Source organism: Muscardinus avellanarius (genome assembly GCF_963383645.1).
Source record: "Muscardinus avellanarius genome assembly, chromosome: 3".
NCBI lineage: Eukaryota > Metazoa > Chordata > Mammalia > Rodentia > Gliridae > Muscardinus > Muscardinus avellanarius.
The window spans coordinates 158,708,274-158,727,367 of NC_137788.1; the positions used below are offsets into that span (position 1 = coordinate 158,708,274).

The 19,094-nt window shown below is 49.4% G+C and overlaps 1 protein-coding gene across 1 annotated transcript in view; it reads right to left on the reverse strand.

The window, feature by feature from the left end:
- TTC23 (tetratricopeptide repeat domain 23) overlaps window positions 1–19,094 on the reverse strand; it is a gene marked incomplete at both ends in the record, with an annotated part of 70,013 nt that overhangs the window by 16,480 nt on the left and 34,439 nt on the right. Inside the window, 2 exons of the mRNA XM_080691705.1 lie at window positions 3,984–4,111; window positions 14,391–14,505. Coding sequence (XP_080547831.1) covers window positions 3,984–4,111; window positions 14,391–14,505 — 243 coding nt within the window. The remainder of the gene's footprint in view (window positions 1–3,983; window positions 4,112–14,390; window positions 14,506–19,094) is intronic.

Sequence of the window (19,094 nt, forward strand, 5' to 3'; positions counted from 1 at the left end):
GTTCCTGGGTGTGCGCCCGAGTTCCTGGGTGTGCGCCCATTTAGTTCTCACGCTCTTGTTTCAAAGGGTGTAATTTTTTTTTTTTTTTTTTTTTTGGTGGTACTGGGGTTTCTGGAAGCCCTTCTTCCTCCGGGCTACACTCCCAGACCTATTTTATATTTTTGAAACAGGGTCTCTTACGCCAGCGCGGCTGGCTTCGAACCTGCGCGATCCTCCTGTCTCCGCCTCCCAAGCGCGGGGATTACAAGCGTGCGCCACCACGCCCGACGTAATGGGTGTAATTTTAATTCTCATTAGACAGAGGAGGAGACTGAGGCTCCGTGTAGCGGTCAAGAAATTTGCTCAGAGTCAGAGTTCTCATGCATGGTGGAGCCGGGGTCTGCCCCTGGCCCAGGCCCGCGCTCTTCTGCGCACACGGAGGCCCTCACACAGGTGCAAACAAAACAGGAAACCGGACGATGCTCCCGGGTTTCTAGTCTCACAGGTTTGGGAAACCAAAAGTAAACATTCCAACGTGATGTGGAATTTTTTGTGACATTTCTGACCTATTTATGCTGATTTGGAATTAAAAAAAAAATGAGTCGGGCAGAAAACGGTACTTCCTGGTGTTTCTTTCTTCAGGCACCAAGACACACACGCAGGGGAAACCCTGTCAAGGCGGCTCTGTCTCCCATGCTTCCTCCTGAAGTTCTTCCAGGAGCTTCCACATGAAAGCAGTTACGGTTGCCAGATACAAATGCTGAATTCAACAGCCAAAGAAAAAAGGGACTAGTGAAGACGCTTTCTGTTACACAGCCCCAGAGCTGTCCACAAGGTGTTGTAGAGATGGAAGCAGCTGGGAAGAGCCTTGATCCTTTTGTCGGCAACCATATGAGTTAGGGAAGCTTTTTCTTTTTTCTTTTTCCTTTTCCGTTGGAATTGACCGTCAGACTTTGAGGAGCCACAGATGGAAAGAAAAATTGGGACCTCTTTTCCTAAATGCAGTTTTGAACACAGTTTATAACCTCCCCGGGGAAACTAGGGATGGATATTCGTGGAGTTAAATGACAAGTCAAGGGAACGGTGGAGAAGATGCCGCTGATTTAAGGAAGAAGGGGTGTCAGCGTCTGACAGCGAGGGCAAGCCTAATAAAGAAGGTTGAAGATTAATCAGGGCTTAAGTGTAAAAAGGGCCCGGGAAACTGAGAGCACAGGAGAATCCCAGTCTATATAGAACAAGTGAGTAGACGCACTTGACCGCAGCCAAGGATAAAGCGAGGAAGAGGGAGATGAGGCTGGAAGGTGGTCTGCTTTGAGAAGTCTTAGGAGCTTGGGTTTTCTTACAGGGAGTAAGAAGTTATATACGAGTCTTGAGTGGGCGAGCAGTCCAGCTAGAAGACACTACCTCCCCCTGGCCTGCAACTATCTTTACCTGAAGTACAATAACCTTCGCTTACATTTTACTATACAAAGCATCTTCTTCCCAAAGATCACCTTCCTGTTAGTGCAAGCTTCTCGCCCGGGTGTGGGTTCCTGTTAGTGCAAGCTTCTTGCCTGGGTGTGAGCTGCAGCCACCTCTGGGAGGCCTGAGGGTGCTCAGTGCTGGTCTCTGGAGCTGTCCATGAGCTTGGCCCTTGTTGGCTGTTATGTTTTGAAAATGGGACACCACTCAGAAATGCGCTGGAAATGCAGAACTATTTAGAGGTAAAAATAACTCAACCGCTAGGGCTCCGATCTCATTGGTGGGTTACTCCATTGGATGGAGTTTCTAGGTGGCGACTGTAGGCGTGGCTGGCAAAGTAGGCCACTGGGGACACTGCCTGGGGACTCGCCATCCTTATCCTCCCGTTCTCTCTGTCTCTGTCTGTCTCTTCCTGGGTTCCATGAGTTGAGTAGTTGTCTTCTATCACTTTCTGCTACCACAATGCTTCTGCCTTGGAGCCAGCCAACCCTGGACTAAACTTCTGAAATCATGAGTCAAACATTCCTCTTCCAAGTTGTTCTTGTCCGGAATTGTGGTCAAAGCAATGTAAAGTGTATCGGCCAAGTCCTGCCAGACCCCCCCCCCCACCCTCGTGAGAACCAAAGGGCCGTCATGTTTGGCCGAGCAAGTTGTACCATGCATGAGAGCTCCTGGTGGGGACCGAGGAAGGCCGAAACTTGGTCCATGGACCATGTTTTCAAGCACTGTGCTCTGGCACGAGCTTTGTTCACCTGAAGAGGGGCAGCCTTTCTGGTCTTACAAGGGCTGGCCATGACAGTAGAATGGAAAAACGCATTTGCTGAAATCTCAAGGGCAGCCTGGGGGAGCAAGGTGCATGCTTCAGTTAGCACCGCTGATTTAGGGGTACTTGGGCACGCAAGGGCACAGAGGCTGAGCATCAGGGACCTGGGCGTCAGCCCCCTCAGCAGCAGACATCGTGGCAGGAAGGCACATGGGAACGGAGAAGGGACACCTGGCCCATGGCAGTCAGCGCTCACTGGCCTGCACCCGGGAAGTCACCCACCCATCCGCTCATCACTCCCCACCAGAGACAAGATGGTCCCTGTTCTCAAGGAAGTCAGTATAGATACGCAAGAGGATTTAGACACCCATGTAAATATATGCTTACAAATATTTACCATCAAGCAGGGTTCTTAAAGGAAGACTCACTGTAAGAATTTAATGCAGGCTGAAGAGAAGAAGCAGGCGTGATAAGGACTGCAGGCGGCACTGGCAGTAGCCTGGGTCGACTGGGGAAGGGCCTCCCAGGAGGACATGGAACCAGGCACTGCCCAGAAGTGGGGAGTAGGAAAAGCCAGTGTGACCAGTCATGGGTTGGGGGCAGGAGCAAAACGAGCCTGGGAATGTCAGCAGAGTCCTCGACTGCAGAAGGTACTGTGGCCATGGAGGGACTCTGGTTTACCTAAGAGCCTTGGGGGGGCCAGTGGGCTCTTTTACAAATGAGGATTCGCTAATCAGATCTGCTTTTTGAAAAGGTCATGCTGGCTTCCTCATTCTAAATGAATTAGTAAATGACAAGCATAGAAACCGCAGCTGGTAGACAGGAGGAGATGATGGCTATTGGGAGGAGATAAACACATCGGACTCAGGATATGTTTCACCTGAGGAGCTGCGTGGGGCGAGGCACGGCAGGGCAGACTTACCCCCGTTCTCCTGACCTGAACACCCTCCATAGGCCATCTAGAGATGGGGGTGGGCATCTAAGACCCCTAGAAAACCCAACTGTGGCCCTACTTTGGCCACACATACGGGTGCATGCAACTGAAAAGCCTATGTTCTTTAGTTGATAGAGGAGTGGGCGCGTTAAAGACGAGGAAAGAGCTGTTGAAGTCTACAGAGAGCGGGGTTGGGGGGAGATTTCATCTGCATGATTGGCCACGAGAGGTTGGAAAACAAAATAAAACATTTTGCTGGACACTGTTGCTCTCTGGTAGCTGTTCAGCTTGGCGGGCAGTACGTTCCCAAGGGGGTTTAATGACCAGTGAATACCTGCTCTGGGTCTTGTTCCATTTTCATAAGGCCACATCAGGCAGGTCTGAACAGATCCATAGTAAAAGAGAGTGGGCTGAAATGTCTGTGATCAGTAGTTTTTTTTTTTTTTTTTTTTTTTTTAGACATGAAAATTCCATTCATTACCCCAGATTAGGAGAGGAAGCAGACATGTGAGCTGCGGCATTTCTGTCCTGGCCAGATGCTACGCTGCGGTGATCCAGGATTTGTTCAGAAGGCTCCCAAGGTCTCTAATATTTAGGATCTTTTGTAGATGGATATAACATCTACATTCTCATAAAGCAGTTTTTTTCATTTTTAAGAGGAAGTATCTGGAGGCTGCCTTTATTTATTTATTTATTTATTTATCTATCTATCTATCTATCTATCTATCTGTGTCTCTCCAGAGGCAGAGTAGGTACTTATTGGATACTGGCAGAGTAAAGGCATAGCCCTTTGGATATCAACTGCGTTGCCCACTGAATAGCGAGACAATTATAATCCGGACTCACCTCTTTGCGTCCAGTGATTTGTAGAAAATGGCAAAATTCATCTTGGATTGAAAGAAACTTGGCTTGCCCTGCCCCGTCAGAATCCTTAAGATAAGACATGCTCTCTTGAAAATACTGCTCAGCTGTACCTGAAGGAAAAGCACCATAAAAACAGTTTTGAAAATTGCTTGCAGATTTGAAATGGAAAATGGAATAAACATGCTTTTAGTGGTGGTGAACTATTTGAAAATAATAAGTATTTGGACAAGAGAAACCAGTTTAGGAGACTGCCCGTGGCCCATTAATCTGCCTGTCTTATCAGAAAAGATTTTGGTCTCAGAAGGATATAGCAATTTTCTTTCTTTAATTTTCATACATTTTTAGCTTTCTTGGTGACACAGAGAGCAGAGTTAACACCACAGGAGAAACTATCTCCCAGATCCGAACACCTTGGTAAGTCTTCATGCTGACTGGTCCTTAATTTCTCCTGTAACTCTGGTCTTTCTCCTCAATGACAGCAGGTCCCCAAGGGCCCACTTATTTTAATGAGCTCTGACTGCAATCTTGCTACGTATTTCTTAAATAAGAAAAATTTAGAAAATAGTGTTGGCACGCTGCTGAGAGAAGAACCCCAACCATTTTAAACCTGTAAACATACTGACTGTAATATAACAGCAATATTTTAAAATGTATGTCAATCACGAAAGCAAGAAAAGAAAAAGCTTAGGTATGGTAAACGAAGAGGGAATTGAATACCAGAGTAGGGAGCGTGTGCCAGTCAGCTTTCTAGTGCTGTAATGCATAACTTAGAAAAATGCACTTAAAAAGAAGAAAGGTTTATTTGGGATCATAGTTCTGGAAGTTTTAGTCCAGGATCAATTGGCCCGGTTGCATTTGGGCTATATTGAGACAGCTCATTCTGGTAGGAAGCTCGTGGTGAAGCAAAGATATTCACCATGTGGTCTTGAAAAGTGAAGAAAGAGATGGAAGGGGTTTGGGGGTCTCAATATCCCCTTCAAGGGCACATCTGCAATGGCCACCAGGCCCCACCTTCAAACAGCTGGGGAACCAAGCCGTCAACATATGGGCTTCTGTGGGACACTCACCCAAACTACAACAGAGTGGAGGCTGAAGCCAAATGGCCCATGAGCCTATTGGAAAAGTGACATCTTCTCTGAGTGCTGGGCTTTCCCAAGGTTGAGCAGGGCTGAGGATGAGGCATGAGGGCTGTTTGGAGTGGTAAGCCGACAGAGTTCCCTACAAAAAGCCAGTGTGGCCAGCAGAAGTCCAAGATGGCCCCATAACCCTGCCCTGGTGTCAGCCCCTCTCTTGTGGTTCTGGGGGGATCTTGTAAGGAGATAAGTTCTTCTGTGATGAGGGTGCGTTAGAGGACACTGTTGGCTTTAAGAAAGCCAGCTTATCTGCTGGGCCTTACTCCATCACAGAGGTTCTCTAAAACCAAAAGATTTCTCTAGCTGGTGGTAGAGAGAAAGTAAGACTGGAAGCTCTTGTGATTTGAATCTGGGCTGTCTCCCAAGGGCTCATGGGCTAAAGGCTTGATCCGCAGTCTGTGGTGCTACTAGGTGGTGGTGGAACCTTTAAGGGGTGGGACCTAGCTAGAGGAAGTGAGGTCACTGGGGGTGTGCCCTTGAAGGGGATTCTGGGATTCTGAACTCTTCCTCTTTTCTTCTTGGTTGCCATAAGGTAAGCAGTTTCCACCACCACGTTGAGCTGCCTCGCCACAGGGCCACGTGACCATAGACAAAAACTTATCAAACCATAGTTCAAAACGAACCTTTCCACCTTTGACGTTGTTTACCTCTAGTATTTTTGCCACAGCGACAGAAAGCCAACTAACATAGACGCTGTAGAGGGATGAGCCGAGAAGGAAGTTCTCCATTGCTGAGATGGAGAGGGCCGTGGTGCTAGGCTCAGAGCAGGAGGAGGAGCTGAGAGGGGTTGCCGGGCAATGGCCAGCAAGAAAATGGGGACTCATGTCACTGCCACAAGGCACTGAAGTCAGGAGAGGACCCCAGGCTCCAGATGACGGTGGAGCTGATTGGTCAAACACAACTTGATTTTAGCCAAAGCAGAGAAGCCAGCCTTACTGGGCCAGATTTCTGACTTAGAGAACTGTGAAGCTAATACATGGCTGTTTCAACAACTATAACTTTGTATGCAGCATAACAAAACTAATATAATGCTATGATCTGAATGGGATGATCCCCTCAAAGTCATATTTTGAAATCTTAACCTTCAAGGTGATGCTATTAGGAGGTGATAATATTTCAGAGGTGGTTTAATTGTGATAGTGAAGCCCTTGAAAAATGGGATTGCTGCCCTTGTGAAAGGGACCCCAGAGCTCCCTGCCCCTTCTGCCATGTGAAGACACAGTTGTCAGCTGTGCTGGCGGCATACACTCGTAATTCTAGTACTTGGGAGGCTGAGACAGGAGGATCGCAGGTTTGACGTCAGTGTGTGCTAATTTAGTGAGACCCTGTTTCAAAATAAAAAAAACTAGAGCCTGGCGCGGTGGCGCATGCTTGTAATCCCAGCATTTGGGAGGCAGAGACAGGAAGATCACGGTAACCGGACAGCCGCTGAGTTTCAGACCCAGGGTGTTTCTCTCTCCTCTCCCAGGTCAGGGGCCAGTCTCCCGGGCACAGGTGGACACAGCATGCTGGACACCTTTATCTTGTAGTATTTTCCCACCTCCCAGTGTTCCTTCCCTGGGTGGTCACGAGCTGAGTAATTGCCCCCCAAATGCCCTGTTTATGCTCTAGACCTGAGCACAGAGTAGCTAGGCTCACAGAGGTGCTACGGGAAATCAGACTAATGTGCAAATGGCTTATAACCCTGGCCTGGGGGAAACTGATCCCTACGACTCTCTAGAAGACGGAGTGGGAGCCAGGGAGGAAGGAATGTTCACTTAAACTTTGGCTGTGTGAGCCAGGCATGGTGGTTCACGCTTGTAATCCTAGTACTTGGGAGGCTGAGGCAGGAGGATCGCTGGTTCTTGGCCAGCCTGAACTACTTAGGCCCTCTGTAACTTAGTGAGACCCTGTTTCAAAATTAAGAATAAAAAATAGGGCTGGGGATGTAGCTCAGAGGTAGAATTCTCCTGGGATCAATCCCCAGTAATGCAAAAAAAAAAAAAAAAAGAGCCAGGCATGGTGGCACATGCTTGTAATCCCAGCATTTAGGATGCTGAGACAGGAGGATTGTGGTTCAAGGACAGCCTCAGCTACTACTTAGTGAAGCCCTTTGCAACTCACTGAAACCCTGTTTCAAAATAAAGAATAAAAAAATAAGGCTGGAGGTATATCTTGGCGGTAGAATGCCCCTGGGTTCCATCCCCAGTACCACGCACACACACAAAAGGTGTCGCTTGCGAGGCTTGCATGGGCAGGTGGGGACAGGCCCTGCCTGGGAATCTGTCCTCTCGGAGCAGGCCTCAGGGGTCTGGCTTCCCTTTTTTTTCTTTCTGAGTCCCCATCTTTAAGTTCTTCGGTTTCCCCCCCTTCCCTCCCTGGGAGGTCTTTAGTCAAGGGGGATAATGGGGCTGCGAGCGGGTTTCCCTGACAGCTGTCACACGCACGCTGGCCACACATCAGACTCATCCGTGAACTCACCCCGGGACCCTCCCTGAGGACCACCTGGAACGCAAGCAGAGCCATCCACAGTGGTCCCTTCCTGTGTATAGATTCGAAACCACTTTAATCTTTTTCTGGGATATAGGAAAGTGCCTTTGTTACAGGACCCTGACTTATTTCCTTCACCTCTCCAGCCTCCCCAAATTAACTCTGAACCGTAACCTACATGTCCGGCCTTTGAGGGGAGAGAAAACTGAGTCCTTATCCCATGACACAGAAGTCATTCCTGATAAGCAGTTTGTTTTCCCGGGGATTGGGGGGCATCCACTCCCCCTTCTGCGCTCCATCTGGGACAAGTAGCAACAGGATTTCCGGAGAGACCGGCAGTCAGAGTCCCTGTGGCGGGGAGCCCCCGCGTGTCCCTGCGCACCGGGGCTGGGTGCGGTTCACCGAGCACCGGCAGTCTCAGTCCTTTGGCACAGGGCTGTCCCTACCTTTAAAAAGAACTTCCAGAATCTTCTGCAACCCGATGTCAGTGGCCCGGGCAGAAGATGAGATCATTTTCTAAAACCCCAGAGCATGACTTAGCTCGTAAACCTGAGCCTGGTGGCAGAGGTGTCCCGAGGCCATGCATCTCCCCATTTTTACTTGGAAAGAAAGCTGAGGAGCCTGTGAGCTGGAGCTGGTTGAGGGGGGAATGGATCGTGTGCAGGACGCTTTACTGTCTCTGTTTGAAGACCGCGTCTTCCCCGGAGAGACCACATGCAGAAACTCATAGACAGGCTAAAGAAAACAAGACTTCATTCAATGAGCAAGAGAAATTCAAGATCGCACCGTAGCCCAGTGAGGGTCAGGAGGCTTTTAATTAAAAATAAATTCCAGTAACCCAGGGCTCATTTTCCTGACGCTGCCCGGAGGCAGGACTTGGAACTGTAAGGACGGCTTTCATTAAGAGGGAGGTGTCCATGGGCAATGTGACAATTATCTTTTTAAACCATCTTGGAAAATAGTCTTTATGCTGACTGCAAAGACTTGAAAGACCTTCAGGGAATTTTAAAATGGAAAGTCCTGAATCCTAGTCTGGTGCCCACCCAGCAAACAGACGAACTGAACCACTATGACCCTGCCGGGGGCTGCTGCCCAAGGCTGCCCGGTCGCCTGTGGGGCCACAGAAGAGCCAGGGGACATGCGAGGCCCAGAACACGCTGTCCCCTCCTCTTGTCCACGCAGCCGACCCTCATCCGGATGGACAGCAGCACAGGCCTGAGCCCTCATGACAGTGGCTGTCACGGTGTCTGCTCTCTGGCCTCCTTAGGAGAGGCTCAAGGAGGCCAGGGCCCGAACCAGCAGGCTGGCGGAGGTTCCCGCTCTGCCCAAGGCTGCCCCATGGGCAGAAAGGTCAAGAGCACAGACTAGCCTGTGGAGGACAGGCCGTCCCTTCTCCTCTGCAGACTCAAGGGCTGCCTGCCTTGCACCCCACCTGCCTGTCCTCAGGGGCTTCGGGGCCCCGGACCTCTGGGGGCAGGGGACGAGGCACCCACATAGTGGGTGTACCTCTGTGGTTCTTTTTTTGGGGGGGGAGTATCAAACCCAAGAGCATTCTACCACTGAGGTACATCCCAGCCCTTTTTTTGTGTGTGTGGTACTGGGGTTCCTGGAAACCCTTCTACCTCTGGGCTACACTCCCAGACCTATTTTTTATACTTTTTAAAAATTTGGAAACAGGGTCTCTTAAGCCAGCACGGCTGGCTTCGAACCTGCACAATCCTCCTGTCTCCACCTCCCAAGTGAGGGGATTACAAACAAGCGTGCGCCACCACGCCTGGCTATCCCAGCCCTTTTAATTTTTTAATTTTGAAAGAGGGTCTCTCTAAGCTGCTGAGGGCCTCACTAAGTTGCTGGGGCTGGCCTCCCACCTCTCATTTCGGCCTTACAAATCCTGGGATGGCAGGTGTGCACCAGTGCACCCAGCCTCTCGGGTTCTAGAGAGTGGTGTGTAGGCAGCGCTCAGGGGCCAGGCTGGGCCTTGCTTTGACTCGAATTGTCTGAGTCACAGTGCAGGCCAATCCTTTAGATGTGATGGTTCTATTAATTTCTCGCTCCCAGAAGTTTCTGGGAGGGTCAGGAGGATCAGGGGCCGCAGTAGAAGGCCTCTCCCATGGCCTCAGCCTCTGCACTTTGCCTTCCCCTCTCTGACTCTCTCCTGTAGGGTGCAGAGCAGGTATGGACACTGACATCAGTCTCGTGTTCCCAAGAACAAGGGCTGTGGGTGGGCCTAGTTGAGAAGGCAACCCACAGGGGAAAGACCTGAGAAGAGGGAGGATTGTGTCATGTATGAGAGAGAGAGAGAGAGAGAGAGAGAGAGAGAGAGAGAGAGAAAAGAAGAAGAAGAAGAAGAAGAAGAAGAAGAAGAAGAAGAAGAAGAAGAAGAAGAAGAAGAAGAAGGGGAAGAAGGGGAAGAAGGAGAAGAAGAGGAGGAGGAGGAGGAGGAGGAGGAGGAGGAGGAGGAGGAGGAGGGAGGCTTGGGTAAGATACAGAGCCTAGCTTCAGATCCTTAATTTTTTTTTGTGTGTGTGTGGTACTGGGGATGGAACTCAGGGACATTTTGCCTCCAAGCTACACCCCCAGCCCTATTTTTCATTCTTTATTTTGAAACATGGTCTAACTGAACTGCAAAGGGCCTCACTATGTAGCTGTGGCTGGCCATGAACTGCGATCCTCCTGTCTCAGACATCCTTACATTTTTTCACGAGGAGAGCCAGGTATGGTGTCGCATGCTTGAAATCCTAGGACTTGGGAGGCTGAGACAGGAGGATTGTCAGTTCATGGCCAGCCGCAGCTACCTAGTGAGGCCCTCTGCAACTTAGCGAGACCCTGGTTCAATACAAGGAATAATAATAATAAAAAAAATAGGGCTGGGGGTGTGGCTTAGAGATAGACTACTCCGGAGTTCAATCCCTGGTACCTACACACACACAAAATAAAATAATAAAATAAAATGTGGGGAGGCCTAGAACCAGCAGAGCTGGGGAGATACACATATTTTTGCAGAGAGAATCATAAGCTGAGAGTCTACCTAGTTAGCAACTAGCCTAAGTGACTCCTCAGTCTCCAACTGGGTTACAGCCTGTTTCGTCTGCTGTCCCTGGACCCCGTAGGATTTCCCAGCCCGGTCACCAAGGGGGCCACTTCCAAACAAGGCTGCCTGTGCTCCTAGTCGCCCAAAGGTTTATACTAACTGTGCTTGGCTTCGGATCACTTCATCTAAATGTCCTTTAGGAGAAGAGTTATAAACAGAAGGCCAAGGCCCTGAGCACTCAGCGGGCTTGGGAGAGCTGTTCATACCAAGTTTGTCTATGGCCGCTCCGGGAGGCCGGCCAGGCTCAGGTTAGTGACATTCCAGCCGCCTGAATTGGGAATCTTTTTGCCGTTGTGAATCTGTCTGACTCTGTAGGGCAGTTCCGCCTGCGTGAGGAATGCAGGGAAGGCCCAGGCCACAGGGCTTCGCTTGGGCCAGGAGCCTGAAGCCTGTGCTTCTTGGCCAGAGGCTTTTGCCTCCTAGAGAGCAATGCCTTCCATGGGCATCCTGCGAGCCAGCGAGCACGCGCGGAGAAGCCGCAAGTGGGAAGATGTGCTCCCTGAAGATACTTTTTCTTCCAAAACCCAAACCCAAATCCAGAAGTCTGTACTCGGCGCAGATAGGTTAAAACACAGAACAGTGCTCAGACCCCTCGATGCTTGGAAGACCATGCAGATGTGCCTCTGCAGCATCTGGCAGGACTTCTGAGTGTGGAGACCCAGGACAGAAGTCCTGTGTGGGTGAGAGTATGGGGGATCGGCGTCCCCTCGGTTATTAGACAAAGACATGTTCCAAACTGTCGTCTGTCATTTCCCTATCTTCTCCAGTAGAGGCCTGGAAAAACCTCAGCCCTGGGAGGGTTTCCCTGGCAAGACGGGGTGCACTGCAGGCCCTGGCTGGTTGGTGTCTGGCTCGTTCCCACCTCCAGAAGGAAGCAGACTCCCCACGTGCACCTGCTCTGCCCGCACCACCCTGGGACCCTGGCAGGTGAGCTTCGCCCTCCCCACTGAGCCACTGAGGGACTGAGGATCCTGCTAGCAGCAGCTCTCAACTGGGCTCGGAGGGGAGACAGAGTTGGGATTTTCTGCTTTCCCCATTTAGGGGGCGGGGTTGGGGGTAAAGGTGTGTGCTTGCTCTGTGCACCAGTGCCAGGGCTCCATGCTGTGCGGGACCACCAGCCTCCCTTCTACCCTGCTTCTCTGCCCGACCTCTGCAACTGGCCTTCAAGGCTCTGTGGACTTTCTCCTAATGGCATCAGGGTGGCGGCCAGTCCTGTGTTTGGGGGTGCTGAGCCTGAGAAGGGCCTCTCTAGGAGATGCCCACGGACTGATGTGGACTTGTCTTTTGGGGGCTGGGCAGGGTGAAAAGACACAAGCTTCCCTAGATGGGATGGCACTTTCTGGTAGACGGCTGGCCGGGTGATCGCCTTTGCAAAATGGGAAGGGATGTCCCTTGGAAGGATTGTCCAGATGATTAAACAAGCCATTTGTGAGAGTCCCAGCACCTGTATACAAAAGGCGCTCAACTGTGCTGCTTTTGTGATGATGCTGATGATGTCTTCAGGCTGTGTTCTACCAGCCAAAGCTCAGGTCTCAAGTAGAAGCCAGCCCCACTGCTTCTGGAAGAGGCTGTGGCCTTCCCTTTCTTTCTTTGGGAACTGAATCCAGGGGGCATGTTGCCTTCGGGCCATACCCCTAACCTTTTTTAAAAAAATTTTTTTATTGGTCCATTATATTCATACATCATATTGGGGTAAAATCTTGTGTGTACATACATGTACACATCACCGATTTAACCAACCCCTACCCAATTCCCACCCCATTCCCTCCCCATCCCTCCTTCCCTTGCTTGGCTTAGTGGTTGACTTCGATATGTTTAAGTACATTGTGTGTTTTAGAGAATTTCCTTCTCCTCCCCTCCCATCCCCTCATTTAGGTTGTCTTGTTTGCTGCTCTATAGGATTTCCTTTTTCATCTAGAGTTCCTCCTATGACCCATTTCTCCTTACACCCCTAAGATTTTATAAAAAGTTTTTTACTTTGGGTAAAATAGGGTCTTGTTAGATTGCTGAGGCTGGCCTCTGCTTTGCTCTCCTCCTGGCTCAGCCTCCCAAGTGCTGGGATTCCAGATGTGTATCACCACCCCAGGCTCTTGCCCTTTTTCCTACCTTAACCTTCCTCATACCTTTCAATTCCAACTGGCAAGTGGGCTTCCTGGCTGCAGGTCACCAGATGGGCTGAGCATGGGGATGAGACCCTCGGCAGGTTCCCAGAGCCTTCCCGGGGGCTCTCCAAACCCTCCTCTCTGGGCTGCCTTTGCTTCCTGGGTCCCGTGTGCACCCTACACTCTTTGACAGGACTAAGCAGGGTGGTGTAGGAAGAGAAGACAAATGTGGAATGTTCTAGGTTAGGGACCAGACACGTCTCCATCCCTAGCCAGGTTCCTCCAGGCCTGACGAGGTGATCCGAGCTCTAGGAGGTCAGGATGAGGGGTCCACACGGCAGGACAGTGGGTGAGCACAGAGCCCCTTCACCTGGGGACCAGAGCCTGCGCCGAGGGTCCCCCGCGGGCCCTGCGTCTTTTCAGACCAGGCTGCCCACTGAGGCCTCCCCTTCATCTTCTCTGAAACTTGGCCAGTAGACGGACACCTGCTTAGCCGACTCCGGCTTCTTGGGCCGTCCCCAAGCTTTCCAGAGACCACTTTTATGCTTTCCTGGCACATTGGGCCTTAGTTTTCTCACTACCTAATTCTTTTGATCTGATATCATGAAAGAACATCCCTAGGTCTTCTTTCTGAGCTGTATTCCATTTCTGCATTTTTTGACCAAAGCAACAACAACAAAAATCAATAGAATGTGTGTTTCCCGTCCATAGAAACACACGGTGCGCGCCGAGCCCAGGATGGTGCGGCAAAGAATTCCTGGCACCTAATCCGGGCGTGGCGGTGCAGGCCTGTGATCCCGCCCCTTGGGAAGCTGAGACAGGAGGATCTCGGGACTACACTGCAGCCTCAGCAAGTAGTGAGACTCTCGTCAACCTAGTGAGACCCTGTTTCCAAATAAAAAATAAAATAGGGCTGGGGTGTGGCTTGGAGGTAGAATGCCCCTGGGTTCAATCCTCAGCCACACACGTGTGTGGGTGTGTGCACCTGTGTACATTCAGATATATATATATATACACACACACACACACACACACACACAATTCCTGGTGCCTGCTGCCCTACCTCGTATATCATCCAGGCATAAGAAGAATCACATGAGCCTTAAATAGTGATGATAAAGAGAAAGCCAAGGAACTTTTCAGAAACTTTGGAATCTTGAAGCCCTGTCCAGTCATCCTGACTGAAAGCTCTGCCCTGGGGGTGTCTGGAGACCAGACACTCTTGCTACAAGTATCTCCACCGCATCTTTATAAACAGCCGCCTTTGAAAGCAGAGCAGATTTCCCTGTGAGCCCAGCCCGGATTCCCTGGGGTTCTTAATAGCTACGTGTAGACAAAGAGTGGCTGTATCCAAGAGGAAAACGTTGGTGGGGGCTTGGGATTGAGAGAGCGAGGAACCCTGGGGACGCAGGCTTAGCCACAGATTAGAGGAAACGCTGGCTCTCTGAGGGGCTCCTCACAGCCTCAGCCCCCGGCCACCCGCCCCGAGGCGCAGGCGTGTGGGGCAGGAGTGTGGGGAAGGCGCGTGGGGCAGGAGTGTGGGGCAGGAGTGTGGGGAAGGCGTGTGTGGCAGGGGCGGGAAGGCTCCTCTCACCCTGGTGATCCGGCTTCCCGGAGGCCACAGCGGCCACAGCAGCGCGGGCAACGAGGTGCGAGGAGTCCGCCGCCTCCTCCTGAGAGCAGCTTCTACTCAGGACGATGAGATGTGCCTGGCCCACGGGAAGAAAAAAAAGTCATTTACCTGCATGGCAGAAGCTGGGGACTCACTGTCCTTGCAACAATAAACAGAAAGCCAACGAACCTTCCAGCAAGCTGGAAGGAATGACTGGAGTGGAGAGCACAATGGCCTCTCGAGAGGCTGGGTTTGCGGGCGCTGAGCGGTGGAGAGGGCGCTAGACTCTGAGCGCACGTGGCTCCATGCTGTGGCCGGGGCCGATCACTAAGTAAATCGTTTAGAAGTCGGTGGTCGTTTGAGCCAGCCCGGAGGATGGGGCAGGCTGGGGGTTTCAAGAAGGAAAAGGAATCCATGTGGCGTAGAGGAAGTGGGCAAACCCAGCTCCTGGCCTAGTTATTGGTCAGTCCAGAAAGCAGCACCTGCTCCCAGGTGTTGGAAACCCCAGCCACAGAAGTCCCGTTCTCCACCTTCCCCATTCCTGACCCACCAAGCCCATTGGCCTGCACCCACTGCAAACCGGCCAGGGGAAACAGTGTTTCCCTTGGAAATAAAGTCCATTTTAAAGTTCTTTAAACAACAACAACAACAACAACACACACACACACACACACACACACACTAAAAAATAAAAAATTCTGATCCTGTAAACACTGAATCATAATAACCCTTTCAAGTAAAATACACCCTTTCAAATAAAAGGATAGAGTGACTACTCATCTCTCTGTCAATGGGGTTCTTAAAATAAGTTTAGAAAAATGTTTATGCTCTAATAAACACACAGACAGCCTACAACAGGGGAGGCAGGGGCAGGAAAAGACAGCTGAAGGAAATATGGTGAAGTCATACAATACACTAACAGAGACAGCAGGTGGTTTGTAATTAATTGCCAAAAAAGTATAAGTTTAAGTCAGGCGTGGTGGCCCACACCTGTAATCCCAGTACTTCAGAGATGAGATAGGAGGATTGCTGATTTAAGGCCCACCTCAGCAACTTAGTTATTGAGATCCTCCCTGTTTAAAAATAAAAACTAGCTAGGGGTGTAATTCAGAGGTAGAATGCTCCTGAATTCAATCCCAGTAGCATTGAGAGAGAGAGAGAGAGAGAGAGAGAGAGTAAAATATATCCTTTCAAATAAAAAGATAGGGTTACTACTTATCTCTCTATCAATGGAGTTCTTAAAATGAAAATAAAAAGTCCTCAATTGGGGCTGGCAAAATGTACTAGTGATAACCAAGCTATAAGCTGCACTATAAATTATTTTTTTACTTGTGATAGCACTTCAGTGTTCTTGATAATTTTTGCAATCCTCATTTTATTTTATTTTTTGGTGGTACTGGAGGTGGAACCCAGAGGCTTTCTACCTCCAGGCTATACGCCCAGACCTATTTTTTAAAATATATTTTTATTTGGAAACAGGGTCTCACTAAGTTGCTGAGAGCCTCACTAATTAGCTGAGGCTGGCTTCGAACCTGTGTGATCCTCCTGTCTCAGCCTCCCAAGTGCAGGGACTACAAGTGTGCACCCGGCTTGCATTCCTCATTTTATAGGTAGAGAAACTGGTGCTGCAGAACAGGTGAATGCCACGGCTTGGATTTCTCCAAAGGCCCTTGTGTTTGGGCTTGGTCTTCAGCTTGGCATTACTAGAAGGTGGTGGAAACCTTTAAGAGGTGGGGCCTATTGGGGTTATAGGTCACTGAGGGCGTGTCCTCGAAGGGGACTGTAAGACTCCAGGCTCTTCCTCTCTTTTGTTTTCCTGGCTGCCCCTGAAGTGGGCAACTCTGCTCTACTATGAGCTCCCTGCCATGGTATCCTGCCTCACCACAGACCCCAACACAACAGGGCCACTCCATCATGGACTGAGATCTCCAAAACTGTGAGCTAGAATAAACCCTCTCTCTTTTGAAGTTGCTTTATCTCAGGTGTTTATTACAGGAAAGGAAAGCCAATGAACACAGTAAGTGACCAGGATATCTCATGGCTAGTAAGGGGGGAAATAAGGCTCTGACCCTGATAATCTGGCTTCAGATTCTGTTTTGGTACCATGTCCTGTTGGCTGCCATTCCTCCCACCGGCCTCTTGTGGCAGACATCAATAGTTGATGTCAGCACACTCCCAGGAGCATCCTGATTCAGCCTCCAGGAGCGATTGCTCATCCATGGGGCTGGTGACGCAGATAAAGTCATCTCAGTAGAGCCTGCTAGTCTGCACCAGGCAGCATTTGTTCCTCTGATGACCAGCTGGATGTATTTCTGAAATTGTAATCAGGGTGGACGTATAACCTCTGATGCTAAACGGGGACTTCATTGGTCGTGTGTTTAAAGTATGAGCTACCAGCTGTAGATGTTTGGTGATGGGCTACTCCAGATCAAGATTGCTGGCAATGACTTTTACTGTTCTGTTAGAATTCGTAAATGCTAACAGTATCCTTTGTTCTAAAATGACCTTTCTTGCTATTGGATGCAAAGAACTAAATAAAGGAATCTGGCAAGCTCAAATTAGTCACTGTCCTCAGTTTGGCATGAAAAGGCCAATCATACGCTCCAAATTGAAGTGCTTTTCAAACGAGTTCTTTGAAATACGACTTCATGTATGTATAGACTACAGGAGCAAAGGAGTAGAGTTAAATACTCCTGTGTTAAGTGTTTGGAGAAAGAAAAAGGGAGTGAACCCCTCACCCCGATGAAAGTTCACAACTGCAAACCGAGTCCTGCTTTGTTTTTCTCCTTGGATCTGTCTCTCTCTCTAATCCACTATTTGAGAGCAATCATTGTGTGAAGCCAGGGAGGGTTTCCCTCAGACTCTTACAAAGACTCAACATATACTCTTTTAAACTGATTAAAACTCAGATTCAGAAAAGATTTTCTATTTCATTTCTATTTCATTTTCTATTTCATTTCATTTTCTATTTCATTTCTACTGATTCGAAAATATAATAAATGTGTCTATCAAAATTATTTTCAAATGAATAATTACACCTTCTCAAAGTATCGTCAGTTGCTTTTTTGCTGGGAGACAGAAAGCAGTGTTTTCCAATACCAACAAAACAAAACAAAACAAAAACAAAAAAAACCCTCTGAGTATCAAGAAAGTGAGTCCTGAAGGCTTAAGGGGATCTGAATTTATCATGAAATTTTGATAACTTCAACATGGTTCTATGTGAGATGCTGATACTGTGTAAGCAAACATTTATTATTCATTATTCATTTCAGAAACTCAATCCCTGATCTAATTTATTATTTGATGTTCATAAACCTTTTAAAAACCATCTGCTGGAGGGAGAAGAGGGGAGCACCCAGGATGCTGCAAATATGCCAGGTTGACATCTCACTCACTCAGTAAAATTCTGTTCAGTTCAGTTTAGTTTAATTCATTCCTATTTGAGTCCATGTATTTTCTTTTTTACATGCTTTCTGCATGCTAGGTATTGTGCTATCACTAGGAATTCACACACACACACACACACACACACACACACACACACACAGACAATCAGGCAGGGATTTGGGTTTAACGATAATTATAGATGGACTATAAAAATGTGGGATAGTTTCACTTTCTGTAGACATATAGACACAGTCCCTCACCAGATTTTGGTGCCTGGCTCACTAACTACCTCTTTACCCTCTTCCTGGTACCATTTTCAGTGTTTCCGACTCCCATGAGATTGGCCTATATCTTTCAGGCAAGAAAGAGATGGTATGCGTAGACAAGTAAATAGGTCCAAGGGGGCGAGGATATCCATTCTTTGGCCAGAATAAACCCAACCCTGAGAACGCAGGCCCCCAAGGCAAAGTGCATTACTCCTTCACCAGCTGAACAAAGGAAGGAGCATTTGCTGTGTGTCACTGGAAAGATGAATCGAAGGGAAGTGGGCAGCCGCTTTCAGCACCAACGTGCAGCCCACCTGCGGCGGGGTTGCAGGGAGGAGGCTGGGATGGGCTCCCAGACTCGCCAGCCTTGGTCTAGGCTGTGAGCTTCTCAGCAGAGTGTGAGCGCACGGTCTGGTGCTTAGGTCAGCCTCTGGGGCACAGAGCAAGGCCAAGAGAAATGCAGCGTGGCGCTGAGGGAGCCCACTGAAGTGTCCAGCAAACATCCCAGCTAGCGCCTTGCCCTTTGGGGGGCTTTGATAGACTCGTTTTCCTCTCTGGGCTCAACAGACCAGTGTCCTGGTCACACACTCCGGGCTTCATCGTGAATTATTCGTCACTACCCTTGGATATCCCGCTCTTTGCACAGCCTTTTTTGTTGAGGAACCCGGGCTCTGTACCGTCCACGTAGCCTCTGGTCCTCTACCCACGGCCTCCCCACGCCCTCACTAGCCATCCACCCCCTCTAGCTCTTGTAAGCGTGCACTGTCTATTGTCTATATAAACGTGCCCTCGACTCCACTGAAGCATTCTTTGAGATGGTGAGAATGGGGAACCCTCTAAGTCTCCAATAACAGTGGAACGCACATCCTGTGGTTTATTGGTACGATGATCGGATTCTATCTGTATCTGTTAACCTACTCACATTTCAAACACATACTAGTGAGTAGAAAAAGCGACTTGCCAAAGGATGCAGATACCATGGCAAACCGCTGGGTTTCAAGTTTCTGTTTGGGAGCAGAAGGATCCCTTCTAT